This window comes from Sinocyclocheilus rhinocerous, unplaced genomic scaffold, assembly GCF_001515625.1.
Source record: "Sinocyclocheilus rhinocerous isolate Xijiao unplaced genomic scaffold, SAMN03320098_v1.1 scaffold951, whole genome shotgun sequence".
NCBI lineage: Eukaryota > Metazoa > Chordata > Actinopteri > Cypriniformes > Cyprinidae > Sinocyclocheilus > Sinocyclocheilus rhinocerous.
Genome location: NW_015640464.1, coordinates 173,598 through 188,613, shown reverse-complemented (window position 1 = coordinate 188,613; position 15,016 = coordinate 173,598). Strand labels below are relative to the sequence as shown.

Sequence of the window (15,016 nt, the reverse complement as noted above, 5' to 3'; positions counted from 1 at the left end):
ATAGCTTGTTTTTTTTTTTTTTTTTTAAGACTTCTTATCTCACGTCATGTTTTGTACAAAAAAATAGTGAGCCATAAAATAATTTATTACAGTACTTTTGGAACTATGTGGTTAACAAAACCTGAAAAACCATGCACACATTCTACAGTATATAATATTTCTAATAAATCACAGGAGAACCACACTCTTCATTTCCAATGTCATTCTTAAAACAGCAGAATTGCGAGCTCTCCGCAGGTTAATTCAACGTGAATACAGAAATCCTCCAGAAAGCCCCGACGCTTTACCTGTCAGGAGAAGCAGCCCGCTGCAAATCACTCTCACTATTAGTCCTCTCATCCTGCCAAACGTCCAGCCGGAGACTGACACACAGGTGACCGTTCCCAGTGCAGACGTCCAGAGATTTCTTCCTCTCAGTCCCTATCTACTTCTCTCTTTCTAGCTTCCTAGTTTGTTACGTCTTCCACCTCTCAGTACCAAGCGTCCAGGAGTGATTACGGCGGACTCGTCCAGCATGACTCCCCCTCCGCTGGGATAATAATCCTCTGAGCCTCTCCTCCCATCCCAGCTGGCTCCTGTCAGGGCTGAAATCAGGAATGTCTGTCTGTCCGGCCGGCGTGAGCGATTGCTTTCCATGCCAGCCAGAGCCGACTCATTACTGGAGATGTGATTTGAGTCGTGTCCGTGTGGGAAGGTTTCAGCCTCTACGGGCTGGAATAAACTACACGACTTTCCAAATCTGAACAGATTTAACACACTAGGCATCATACAGAGCATTTGCCGACTTTGTAAATAGATACAGAGAAAACTTGGCATCATGCAGTCAGTGCTGGGTTGATTATTTACATATTGTAGTAGATTATTGAATACAGATTACATGCTGAAAATTGCAGTTAGTAACAATCTATTACACATTTTAAAGCTGCATTCCGTAAGTTTTGGCTCTTTGTCGCATCTCTGTTTGAAACCTGCAATTGCAGTTATTTGCGGAATTATCTTCTTTATGTGAGTTGTGCACTGGCACGTCTCCTCAGCGCGGATGAATCTAATGTTTTAAGGCTGTCAGTCAACACACCAGTGTTGGAAGTATGTCCAAAATAAGAAGTTTCACTGGAAAATGTCATCTGAACATGTAAGTAACATGTCTGCCAGTTTTGTTCTGACCAACTGAAAAAAAAAAAGTTTTACAATAAATCGCGCTACCAATGGTGATCAAATCTAACCCAAAAAAGTTACAGAGTGCAGCTTTATGTAATGTAATCGGACTACTTTTTCATTACTTTTGAGCCAATTTGTTTATCACATTGATTTGAATAGAATAAACTTTAGTATAACTACAGTTAACAAACTAAATCCATAAAAAATGAATTTTCATTACTTGAAATAAAATAAAATAAAATATTTAAAATATATATTTAAGCTAGTTGCTGAGGCAACATTTTCATTTAGTTTAACTTGATGTTCTAAAATACCTAAACTTAAAATAAAAATTATATAGAAATTTAGAAAACACTAATAAAAACACCAATAATAGCAATAAACACACAACACTAAACTTCAACCATAACAAGACAAAAAAAGTACAAATAAAAATATGAATAAAAACTATCAATGATACTAAAATAACACTGTCCAATACACATCTAATTTCTAAACTAATTTCTTAAAACAAGATACATTCATTTGAGATGCGAAATGACATAAAATAAAAAGTCTTGTTTTCTGAGAAATTTATAAACATTTTGAAAACTTTGTAAAAAAATAAAATATAAAATACAAAGAGAAATAAAATGTATTTTATTCTTTGTTATCAACAACATCAAGTGCATTAAACATTACATTATGTCATGGTTTCCCAGACTGGGGTTTGTGAGGAACAACTTTTAATTAATTAAAAGTTAATTAACCAACTTTTAAAAATGTTAAATTAAAATAAATAAATAATTTTTAATTAAAAACAAATAAAAATAAAACACTTACTAAATAAAAAAAAAATTTTAAATGCAAAAAACAATTAGGGCGAATCAATTAATTATGAATAATTTACTGCCATTTTGTGAATATTAAGTAATCACTAAAATCAATAAAAATTCAGTAATCAATAAAAAAGTAACTGTAATCGGATTATGAGAATTCTACATGTCCAGATTATCCAGATTACATGTAATCAGTTACTACCCAGCACTGCATACAGTACACTAAACGACTGAGAATCACACTTTCAAGTTGTTCCGAACGCAACAAACTTGCTAAATATGTGACTCGTTGCTAGGAGACGCATGACAAATGTAAACCATATGTGTTCTAAAATCAGCTCAAAATATCAAACATGTTTGATCTCTTCTGATTGGATGGAATCATAGTCTGAAGCTAAAAAATTGGAGTCTGTGTGCATTTCTGTGAACTCACATCTGACTGGCTCTGACTTTTGGCAACTAGCTCATCCAGACTGTAAATCAGAACTTTACATAATAATGTTAACCACAGGCCCAAGTTTACTAATAAAGCTCATTTTCTTTCAGGATTTAGGACTAAAACTGAACAGCTCTGTATAAACTCCCACCTTAGTTTTAATTACAGAGATCCTGTTTAAATCAGTGCATGAAATAGACATAGACATGTGTAACCGGTTCTACTTCACCTCTCTCCGAGCGGGATTTGAACCGCGGTCTCCGGCATGGGAGGCGGGCGCTCTAACAAGGAGGCTAAAGGCCACGGCCTCTCAGGGGAGTGAGGTGCATGCACAGCTCTTACTTGCCTACGACAGTTACACTCACCCCACTACACCTCACTCCCATCCGGGTCACGGCACCAAATGTAACCGGTTCTACTTCGCCTTACTCCGAGCGGGATTCGAACCGTGGTCTCCGGCGTGGGAGGCAGGCGCTCTAACAAGGAGGCTAAAGTTTCAACAAAATTACTAAAACTTTACCCAAATTAAAATGAAAATGCTGAATATTAAAATAAAAACTATAATAGTATCTCACTGATACTAAAACAACACAGTTTGCGGAGTTTTGCAAAACTGTAAATAGTGGCATGTTTTCCAGTGAACCTACACTACGTTGCGCATTCAGCCATTGATATATTTGCATTATTCTGAATGGTCTGAAGTGAAGTCCGGTGGTATATGGAGCGCACTTACACACCTGTGAACCCCGCAGGACACGAGCACTGAAACGCATTGATGAGATCTTCACAGGTGCCTCCGTTTTCACACGGCGTGGACTCGCATTCGTTCACGTTAACTGAACAGTTGTCGCCTGTGAAATAGGAAAGCTCCGGTTAGTAGCAGCTCTTTGAGAAGACAATGTTGTGTCTCAGTGTCACGACCCGTCGTCAGTGCTGTGTCTCACCTGTAAATCCAGCGCGGCACTGGCACAGGTATCCGGCTGCGCTCTCGTAGCTGAAGTCCGTGTCCAGTTCAGGCAGAACTCTGTAGTGACTGGAGTCGGACCGCTGGAAACATACGCCGCCGTTCTCGCACGGCTGCGTTTCACACTCGTCCACGTCAAGCTCACAGTTCTCGCCTTCATAGCCTGAAATAAACAACATGAGTTAAAGAAACTGTGTGTAAACTCGACTTCATACAATACCAGTGTTATTTTAGTATCATTGAGATACTATTATGGCTTTATTAATATTCTGAATCAGGTTTTCCATATTTAATTTAAGTTAAAGTTTTAGCAATTTTTTGTCATTTTTAGTAGTGCTTTTTTCAGTTTTATTTGTAGTTATTTTAGCACATCAAATTAAACTAAATTAAGATGAGCTGAACTTAAAAGTTTACATTTTTTATATTTTATTTCAGTTAACATTTATTTCAAGTAGTTTTGTTTTACCACTATTATAGTTTTTATTTAAGTTCTTTCATTTTAATTGTAGTTAACGTTTTAGTAATTTTGTTGCTGACTGTTTATGGATAGTTAAACACCTACAGCTTTTCAGTAACCTGCCCACATCTTTAACCTCTAGGTCCCATTAAGCAGCATGAAGAAAAGCATATGTGTGTGAAGGGAAATGTAACTGTTAATAAGTTTAAAGTAAGATTAAATAGTTGGGTGAGGTTAAAAGCTCAGGGGAGAAGATTATGACTTTAACAGATGGACTTCACTTGTGCTAATAGCAACTATATACACTGAAACATAAAAGACAATTGTATTTACCAGAATATAAGTAAGGTTTGGTGTTATTTTAGTATAATTGAGAAACTATTACAATTTGTATTTATATTTTGAAATATTTTCTTTCTGTTTACATTTTAATTTTAGCTAAAGTTTTGGCATTTTTAGTATAGTTTTTTTTTATTTCTATATAGTTTTTTTTTTTTCAGTTATAGTTTTAGTAAATTTAGCTCATCAAGTTAAACTAAATTAAAATGAGAAATGTTGCCTTGGCAGTTTTTAATATTTTTTTTATTTCAGTTAACATTTATTTTATTTTTTAATGAAAAGGTTTTTTAAATGGTTTTAGTTTCAGTTTTAGTTAACTATAATAACCCTGGTAATGTTTTTTTTTTTCATCTAAAACATGCTGTACTTACTGTATATTCCAAAGCGACTTATATAATGCAATTAATGTCAAACACGCAAAACACATTTGGATTTGTGTCAAGAGCCCATGTTTATTTCTATAGAGCATTTCCCCCATGTATCAGTTTTCCTTTAAATAAATTAGTTTAGGCTTGGTGTTTATAATAAATGTGCTTTATAATGAATGACACTATAATTTATGTTTGTTTTATACTTGCATTGTTCATTTCTGTTCTGTTCTGATGTTTGTAAACATTTAGTTTTATATTATTTCTGAATGTATTAATAAAAACAAAGCAATTTTTTGCCAGGTGTGACTTTTAATCAATAATTTTCTGGAAAATATGATACATCTACTCCAATACAAACATGCATTCCATACATTCATAGTCTGAAACAGCATTTCATTTGGAGTTTATGGTTCTCTTTGCAATGTCCTACATGTTTCTCCAGGTGGCAGTGTGGTGTAACAGAACATCACTTGATGAGCACAATATGACCCTGAGACATTATTACTGCAATTAATTTGCCATTAAATGAGCCTTTAAATGCATAAATAAACACATAAATGATAAACAGGTTAACTTGAAGACTGGTTACCTGGCCAGCAGAGGCAGGTATACTGGTTAACTCCTTCCTGGCAGGTGGCACCGTGCTGACAGGGGTCAGATGCACACTCTGGTATGTCGTCTTCACAGAAAGAGCCCACAAATCCAGTGCCACTGCATTCACACTCATAGCTGTAATTCAACACAGCAAATAAATCACCACAGACTGAAAAACACATTTCATACACTAGCTGTCTAGCTTTAAAGGACAGAGAGCCAGTTACACAAAGTCAATGTATTTATATGATGTTATACAATCTTACATTGTGCAGCTGTCTCTTTAATACCGCATGGTTTATATACATGTTGCTGCTGATTGGGCTGACATGTTTGACACACCCACCAAACAAGAGAAAACGCATCTCAAACCCTGTTGCACACCGTTGCACACCGTTTCCAGGAAACATGTTGTTCAAAACGGAAACCGTAGCAAAACGGTGCACACCGGTTTGAGCTTGAACTTGCCCCAGTTAAGGCACTGGTTGATTAGTTAAGACACTGATTGTTTAGTTAAGATACTGATTGATTAGTAAAGGCATTGACTGACCAGCCTCAGATTGATTAGTTTTGAAACTGATTTATTAGTTAAGTCACTGGTTGTTTAGTTAAGGCACTGATTGATTAGACAAAGTTTGGTTAATTTTTTTACTTGTTTAGTTAAGACACTGGTTGATTCATTTAAGCACTGGGTGATTAGTTAAGGACCTGATTGACTAGCCAGAGATTGATTACTTTAGACATTGGTTGATTGGTTAAGACAATGATTGATTAGTTAAGACACTCATTGATTAGCCACAGCACTGACTGATTAGCTAAGACACTAGCTAAACAATTAAGGCATTGGTTGATTAGTTAAGAAACTGATTAATTAGCCACAGACTGACTAGTTAAAACACTGGTTGATTAGTTAAGGCACTGAGTGATTAGTTAAGACACCACAGATTGATTAGTTAAAACACTGGTTAATTAGTGATGGCACTGGTTGATCAGTTAAGGCACTGGTTGTGATTAGTTAAGGCCACCTTCCTGGAGAGTTTAGCTCTAACCCTAATTAAACAGCTAATAATAGTCAATCTTAAAGCCAGTTGTGTTGGAGGAGGGTTGAAACTAAACTCCACCAGTCAGGGGCCCTCTGGTTATTGATTAGTTTTCTGAAACCTCCATGATCAGACTGAAGCCGATTCAACTCACTCACCCGTTCACCATATCCAGACACGTTCCTCCATGTTGGCAGGGTGAACTGTCACACTCGTTGATGTTCAGCTCACAGTTGATGCCCTCGTATCCCGGCACACACTCACAGGTGTACAATCCCACGTGATCATGGCAGGTGGCGCCGTTCTGACAGGGATCTGCCTCGCATTCATCAACGTCAACTTCACAGTTAACTCCTGCAGGACAAATCAACATACAGACTCACTCACAGAAGAAACTAGTCAGTGTAGTCCTCTCAAAACAGATGCTGCATGGTTGTGCTGAATACACTGTTGTATTATCTATGTGGCATTGCCATATTTGGAGTACAATTGTATATGTATATGGTAACATTACCGTAGTATGTACTACCAATCAAAAGTTTGCACACACGTGACTAAACTTATGATCGATTTTTTTCATGATTTTTAAAACCTTTTTGGATGGCATTCATGGCATTTTTTTCTGCTTAAATGCCTGAAATAATTTCTGTAGACAAATACATTTCTATAAAATATATATATATATATATATACACCTTGCTACGTGTACTGCGTTAGGCTAACCGAGACTTATCATTTGCACTTATATATTGTTGCTCTTTTGTTAGTTTTGACTGCTTTTATTGTCCTCATTTGTAAGTCGCTTTGGACAAAAGCGTCTGCTAAATGACTAAATGTAAATCTAAATGTAAATGTAAATAAAACTGAAATTTTTATAAAATATTTTAATAAATGTGTTTTAAATGATCATAAATAAATATTTAGCAAATAAATAGTTTTATAAATAAATAAAGAAGTTTATTTCTTTACACCTTTTTAGAAACCTTTTTTGCATAAATGTCTGAAATAATTTTGTAGACAAATATAATTTGTCTATGAATAGATTTGTTTATCAAACATTAATAAAAATGTTATAAAGTTATAAATTATTTTAATAAAATAATTGTACTAAATATGGTTCAATTAATTATATAAATCAAAATGTAAATAATTAATTAAATCATTATTTTAAAATAAATAAATAACATTTATTTGCAGTGAAGCTGGCTGACAAAATGTCTAAGGAAACTCAAAAATAATAGTATTTTTAAAAAATATTATTTTTCATTTTTTTTTAGATATTACTTATTTTTAATGTAATTTTTTTATTAATTTATTATTTTTTTAAATAAATAAATACATACATACATATATACATACATGCATACATATGCAGTAAAGTTGGCTAAGAAAATGTCCAAAGAAACTCAAATATAAGAATGTTTTTATTTTTATTTTTTATCACAACTGTATATAATTCTCTGAATTATTTAGTGACCAAAGAATAAGCAGACTTTTCTATGTAATACTTATTAGATAATGCAATATGCTTTAGTTAATTTCAGAATCTCATGCATTGTAACAATCTTAGAATATCTTATTTATGCTTGTAAATGACGTTTTTTGTTGCAAAAAAAAAATGTACTAAAAAAAAATGAACTGGTAGTGTATATTAAAGTACCATCCACAGTACGGTTTAGACAGCCCTTACCTCTAAACCCAATGAGACATTCACAGATGTAGCGGTCCTTCCCATTGATGCACGTCCCGTTGTTCTCACAGGGTTGGGATGCACACTCATTTATGTCAATGTCACAGTGGTAACCTTGGAAACCAGGCACACAGTAGCATTGATACACATCAATCCCATCCTGACAGATGGCGCCGTTATTGCAGGGCTGTGACAGACACTCATCGATATCTTCTTCACAGTGTTGACCCCAGAAACCCGCGGCACACTGGCACTCATATCCGCTCGGCGCCCACACGCAGGTGGCGTTATTATAGCACGGGTCATCAGCACAGTCTCGCACCCTCGTCCTGCAGTCGTCCCCGCTGTATCCGCTGGGACAGTGGCACGAATATCCGTTGACTCCATCCACACAGTAGCTCTTGAGTCCTGTACAGGGGTTGATCTCACATTCATTGAGGTTTAGGGTGCAGTTGGGACTATCGAAGCCGTCAGGACACAGACAGGTGTAGTTCTCAGTTCCTGGAGTGCTGAAGCAGCTGGACAGACAGCCTGCGTTTTCACACGGGTCGTATAAATGCTCACAGTGTTCGCCTGTGTATATAGGTGGGGTAAAAGAGCAGATGCAGAGGTAGCCGTTCATAGTCGGTGTGCAGGTGCTGTTGTTTTGGCAGGGAGAGGACAGACACACGTCAGATGTGACAGAGCAGAACAGACCTGCGGATACAAACCATGATTAGTATCACACACTACAAGAGCATTTTAACAAAGATGTTTCAACTAAAAAAAATCAGTCATCATTAGCGGATGCTTCTATGAGGTTAAAGGTCAAGTATGTGAGATAAAATGAATTTAAAATTCTACGTTTTTTAGATAAAGTGTGAATGTTGGCTTGACAAAGACCTTGAAAGTTTTGAAAAAAAAAAAAAAACGTTTAAAAAGGACTGAAGTTTGAAGGTTTATAGGTCTCAGAAGATCGACAGAATGATAGATATAGTGACAGAAAAACAGATATAGTGATAGAACGAAAGAAAGATTGAATGATTGAATAGAGCATGGAATAGATGGATAGAACAAAAGAACAATATAGATATAGCGATGGATGGATGGATGGATGGATGGATGGATGGGTGGATGGATGGATTTCATCATCAGGGTAAAAGAACATTTAATTTTCATGATGCATCGAGTGTTAAATGTCTTTGAATTATGATTCAGTAAATTCCTCTTCCTGTCATTCTAATTCAAATCCCAGTGCAACTTCCTGTGTGGCCAAATCAGTTCAAATTCACACTCATGAAATAAAAGAGAGGTGCTTCTAAAACACTGTGTGTAGGAATACCTGTTTGTCTTTCCGCTCACCTGCTGGAGATTTAACCTCTGCACCACACCGTCTACTCAAAGTCACAAAGTAAGAGTAAGTGAGGACAGTATGGAAGATTCACCCTAACAGAGTTAAAGCCTCTTAAAGAAACTTCCCATGAGCGAGACTCTGCCCTGCCGGTGAAGACCACGAGACTTGATGAATCCTATCCGCACAGCAGGCTCTAACCTGACAGTCTATGCAGCTTTACGCCACCAAAATCTCAGATGTGCGACACAAGGGCCTCCAGTGGCATTCAGGACAGGCCCGGTATATGACAGCACTACTAAACACACACATCGGGCTGCTGACTGCAGATTTACACTGGGACTCCTGTAGGATAAAGAGGCTTTGGTCTTCACTAGTACCTCCACCGGCAGATGGGTGACCGTCTTACCAACTCTGACTAAACCTCCACCAGATGCTCCTTCAATGGGTTATCAGCTTGAACGACCACCACTCACTGAGACTAATCCATCCTCACGCACATGATGCAGAAATATACCTGTCCATATAGATCTGCCATTCACAAAGCCTGCGGTGAGATCGGGACCTGTTTGATGTGATTTAGTGCTGATTACTGGTGATTCAGGTTAATTAAATACTCTGGTACATTTGAGAAATCAACTTCAACGGTCAAACTTTTATTGAGATAATCTGATTAATCTACCTGGCTAATGCAGACAAGCTACTTACATAGATTAACCAGCAACCGGTTTCACCAAAGACTGGTCAATTTATGGTTAAAACAAGACAAAAAACGTGGAAAAAATGGACTTAACTCTGAAAACAAGACTTAATATTTTAAATCTTGATCTAAGAATAACTTGGATATTGTTAGTAATATTTCAAGATGAATACTTACTGGATTGAAACAACTCCAGACATAATTTTTTAGAAAAATCATGAGTATGAAATCTGATCATCATCAGGCTTTTGAGGAACGTTTATTTGTTCATCTCTCAATCATAATTGTATTGCATTGCATTAAGCTTTGATTGTCAAACTATGGATGGGTGGATGGATGGATTTCATCATCAGGGTAAAAGAACATTTAATTTTCATGATGCATCGAGTGTTAAATGTCTTTGAATTATGATTCAGTAAATTCCTCTTCCTGTCATTCTAATTCAAATCCCAGTGCAACTTCCTGTGTGGCCAAATCAGTTCAAATTCACACTCATGAAATAAAAGAGAGGTGCTTCTAAAACACTGTGTGTAGGAATACCTGTTTGTCTTTCCGCTCACCTGCTGGAGATTTAACCTCTGCACCACACCGTCTACTCAAAGTCACAAAGTAAGAGTAAGTGAGGACAGTATGGAAGATTCACCCTAACAGAGTTAAAGCCTCTTAAAGAAACTTCCCATGAGCGAGACTCTGCCCTGCCGGTGAAGACCACGAGACTTGATGAATCCTATCCGCACAGCAGGCTCTAACCTGACAGTCTATGCAGCTTTACGCCACCAAAATCTCAGATGTGCGACACAAGGGCCTCCAGTGGCATTCAGGACAGGCCCGGTATATGACAGCACTACTAAACACACACATCGGGCTGCTGACTGCAGATTTACACTGGGACTCCTGTAGGATAAAGAGGCTTTGGTCTTCACTAGTACCTCCACCGGCAGATGGGTGACCGTCTTACCAACTCTGACTAAACCTCCACCAGATGCTCCTTCAATGGGTTATCAGCTTGAACGACCACCACTCACTGAGACTAATCCATCCTCACGCACATGACGCAGAAATATACCTGTCCATATAGATCTGCCATTCACAAAGCCTGCGGTGAGATCGGGACCTGTTTGATGTGATTTAGTGCTGATTACTGGTGATTCAGGTTAATTAAATACTCTGGTACATTTGAGAAATCAACTACATCGGTCAAACTTTTATTGAGATAATCTGATTAATCTACCTGGCTAATGCAGACAAGCTACTTACATAGATTAACCAGCAACCGGTTTCACCAAAGACTGGTCAATTTATGGTTAAAACAAGACAAAAAACGTGGAAAAAATGGACTTAACTCTGAAAACAAGACTTAATATTTTAAATCTTGATCTAAGAATAACTTGGATATTGTTAGTAATATTTCAAGATGAATACTTACTGGATTGAAACAACTCCAGACATAATTTTTTAGAAAAATCATGAGTATGAAATCTGATCATCATCAGGCTTTTGAGGAACGTTTATTTGTTCATCTCTCAATCATAATTGTATTGCATTGCATTAAGCTTTGATTGTCAAACTAAGCATTTAAACATCGTCTTATTAAGACATTTTTGGGGGATATAGAGTGACGACTGATATTTACATGCATTTTTATTGTTATAAAGATCTCACTGATTTACATTACAAGCTATCAGAATTTATGTACACTTTAGATACTAATATGCACTCTTTAGCAGTAAATAACGTACCTCCCCAGTGACAGCTTTTGTTTTTTGTTTTTTCTGAGAGTGTTCAATAAACTCTTGTATTTCATAAAATTAGCTTTTTCTGATTATTATTTCTTATGTCAGGCAATACAGGGTTAAGGATATTGAGTCATTTTTACAGGAAAACAGCAAAAACACTGATCAAGAACATTTCTTTTTTTTTTTGCAAAAAGAGAAGGACACATGTAAACATCAGCCACTGGCCCTCACACTTTCAGTAGACAAGAACAAAGAGAGAAACTGTGTCAAGACGTCTAGTAGTGACTATGAATGACCTACAGTCTCTAATCCAGGATCATCTGGTCTGAGAAAGAGAGAGAGAGGTCAGCTTTAGAGAGAGACTTGAACACAATTCTCTGCTACTTTGTTAGCCACATGTTGTTCGAATAAACAGAAAGATCTGAAGTCTAGACAGGGCAGACAGAGCTTATACAGATGGGCTTCAGAAGCTTCCCTTTCAAATCAAGTCAATTGAAAAACTCTAGTAAACAACATCTCAGACTAGTAGAATAGACTTCAAACCCCCTCACAGAGACGTATGGTATGAACCCTCAGGACAGAAGACTGTATCAGACCCCCGTCCCAAAAACCAGACAGGGGCCACTATAGATCATCCTTTAATAAACACATGCCATTGAGTATTATTTGCTACTTTGGGGTCTTATCAGCAAACACAAGCTTTTACCATGGATACAATTTCATTGAATAATGGTTACGGTAATTTGGGCCTCATCAAAGTCTGCGAACATCTGCATGTTTTCCACACGATTCCAGCATTAAATCATCTATAGCAGACCAATAAAGAGCCATTAAAAAAGCGTAAGTGACCCTAGATCAGATAACTGCACACAAACATACATTCAAACCAATCACAACAAACTTGAGCTGAAGTTTCCCCAAATCCTGTTTTGATTAAAACTCTAAATCTGTCCGTAATGAACACACAGGTACAGCAAGTCTCTTGCTTAAAGGCATTTTATATGCAGGCTTTTTCTGTCTTGTTATTGTCATATCCAGTCAGAAACATATTCCATATTTCAACCAACTGCTGCTACCAACTTCAGAACAAATGAGAGTCAAATTCAAGAATCTTCATTGAATATTCAGGTTATTTTTACATAATAAATAGATTGAAAAACCTGTTTGTATACTGTATACAGTACAGTATATAGTATCATCGTTTGCTCTTTTTGAGTCCTAATAGTTCAGATATGCTGTAAAATGTACAAATTAGGTAGAAATGCCTTCTAAGGCCATTTTCTTTCACTCTTTCTTAATGAATACCAACTTTAAACTATTTTATTCATACACTTTTCTGTGCTTTACCTCTTATTTGAACTCAAAAGTACACATTTTCAAAGCAGCCTCACAGAAAATTATGATGTTAATGTTTATAATATTTTTCTTCATGCCTTATAGTTGCATTTAGCAGATTAGACAACACTAGAGTTACATTGTGCGACAATACAAGCAATCAAGCATTTGAGATTTGCTATATATTGTAAAAAGCTTAATATGAGTGTACTGTATGTATGCAAATAAAATGGACGTACTTATACAATTTTATATAAAGAGTTGGGTGATAGTAGTTATATTTGCAACAAACAATCAAGCACTTGCTATACAGTTTTTATTGCTTTGCATGAGTGTACTGTACATATGTAAATAAATTTGGATATCATATATATCCAACTTTACATACAGAACTGTGTGATTTTAGTTATTGTTTGGCGACTGATGTAAACAATCACGCAGCCGAGATTTGCTATTTATTATGTATTGCTCTGTGAGTATGCAGGTAATAACATGTACTATATATATCCGACTTTTAATATATCGCTGGGTGATCATTTCGAATGTCTTTTTACATATGTTTATATCTCATTTGTAAACATAAAGAGATTGTGTTAAAAGAAAAAGCTGCAGCTGCACTTCATCAAAAACTCATTTTGGCTTGTGAAACACAACACAGCACCATTAGTGTCTGTCCTGCTCTGAAATGCTTTTGTTGGTGTGATTCAGGAGGAGCACTGTGCTCTTTAACCCGAGTGAGTCTGCTCTTCTGTTATCTACAGCCCTGATGCCCTCTGACCTCTCTGTGTCCGACAGATCTCAGAGACAGCCACCTCTGAGAGATGGATGAATCCAGTGGCTGGTACAGACTCTCACGCACAGGAGAGAGAGGAGAAAACACACACATGCTGGAGAAGAATGAGTTACTGGATTGGTTATAAAGGTCACTCCAGATCCACAGATCCAGACTTGAATTTGCACACTTGATGGTTCTTTTTTTTTTCTTTTTTTTTGGGTAAAACCAAAACATAAATGCAATGTTCTATCATGGTTGGGGTCTAAAGGATGTGTTTTAATAATGGTCTCACAGGCACCGGAGCCCTGGACATTCAACTCAACTCACACACTTCATCTATCTGACATATGTGAATCTTTGTGCTGTCCAATATCCCTCTATCCAGGAAAAAATTAAAAGTACTCTCAGTCTCTTCCAGATTTTTCTCTACAGTGGCAACAATCTACTAATGCGTCACAAGCATGTTTCTGGAGATGGCTTTAATGTAACTAAACGCTTGGAAAACAACAGCAATTCCCTGGAGAAAGAATTTTACATGTTGTTTTCAAACACAAACTATAAGTCTATCCCGTCACGGTCACGGCTTCATCACAGCTTAAGGATACAATGCAGCACATTCAGTCAAAAACATGCGAGCTGCTATTGCACTTAAGCACAAAGAGTGAAGTGGCTGCGCTCTCCAGCGGGGTTTCCATGGCAATGGTCAACTATGCCGCGCGTCTTGCCCTGCGCTTTCAATCTGCTCAAAAGTACCCAGAAATCAGGCTTCCCGCAACTGCAGAAATAGGTCATAGCTTCATTCGGGTGGAGCACTCCCGAAATCACTTACAATGAAACTCCCACCAGAACAATGAGACACACACTCATCAGATGACGCGCAGCTGTTTCATTCATAAGCTAATGATAAACTATGAGAAACAGCTCATTAGTGGAGAGCATCACGTTTGCTATTGCTTAAACTAGCGGTGTGTGTGTCATCCTGAAGCATTTGTGTGTGCTGGTGTTTTGATTAGTGATCAGATGCACCATTATCACCTGCTGTACCAGAAAACAGGTGAAAAAATACCCCAGACACACAATAAAGGAGGAACCCGCGCTATATCCACCCACAGCACTCTAAAAACTGCCTAACAACCACCCGCAACACCCTAGAAACAGTCTAGCAATGCCCTAGCAACCACCCACAACACCCTAGAAATTCTAGCTACCTCTTATTAACTACACACTACACCCTAGAAACAACCTAGCAACCACCCACAACACCATAGAAAGT

General features: G+C 37.0%; 1 protein-coding gene across 1 annotated transcript in view; it reads right to left on the bottom strand.

Moving 5' to 3' along the window:
• Positions 1-15,016, bottom strand: part of LOC107753000 (protein crumbs homolog 2-like) — a 37,693-nt gene that overhangs the window by 15,865 nt on the left and 6,812 nt on the right. The window contains exons 2-7 of the mRNA XM_016569081.1: positions 7,868-8,563; positions 6,336-6,531; positions 5,133-5,272; positions 3,357-3,539; positions 3,145-3,263; positions 478-711 (exon numbers count right to left, since the gene is read on the bottom strand). Of these exons, the coding sequence (XP_016424567.1) occupies positions 478-711; positions 3,145-3,263; positions 3,357-3,539; positions 5,133-5,272; positions 6,336-6,531; positions 7,868-8,563 (1,568 nt within the window). The remainder of the gene's footprint in view (positions 1-477; positions 712-3,144; positions 3,264-3,356; positions 3,540-5,132; positions 5,273-6,335; positions 6,532-7,867; positions 8,564-15,016) is intronic.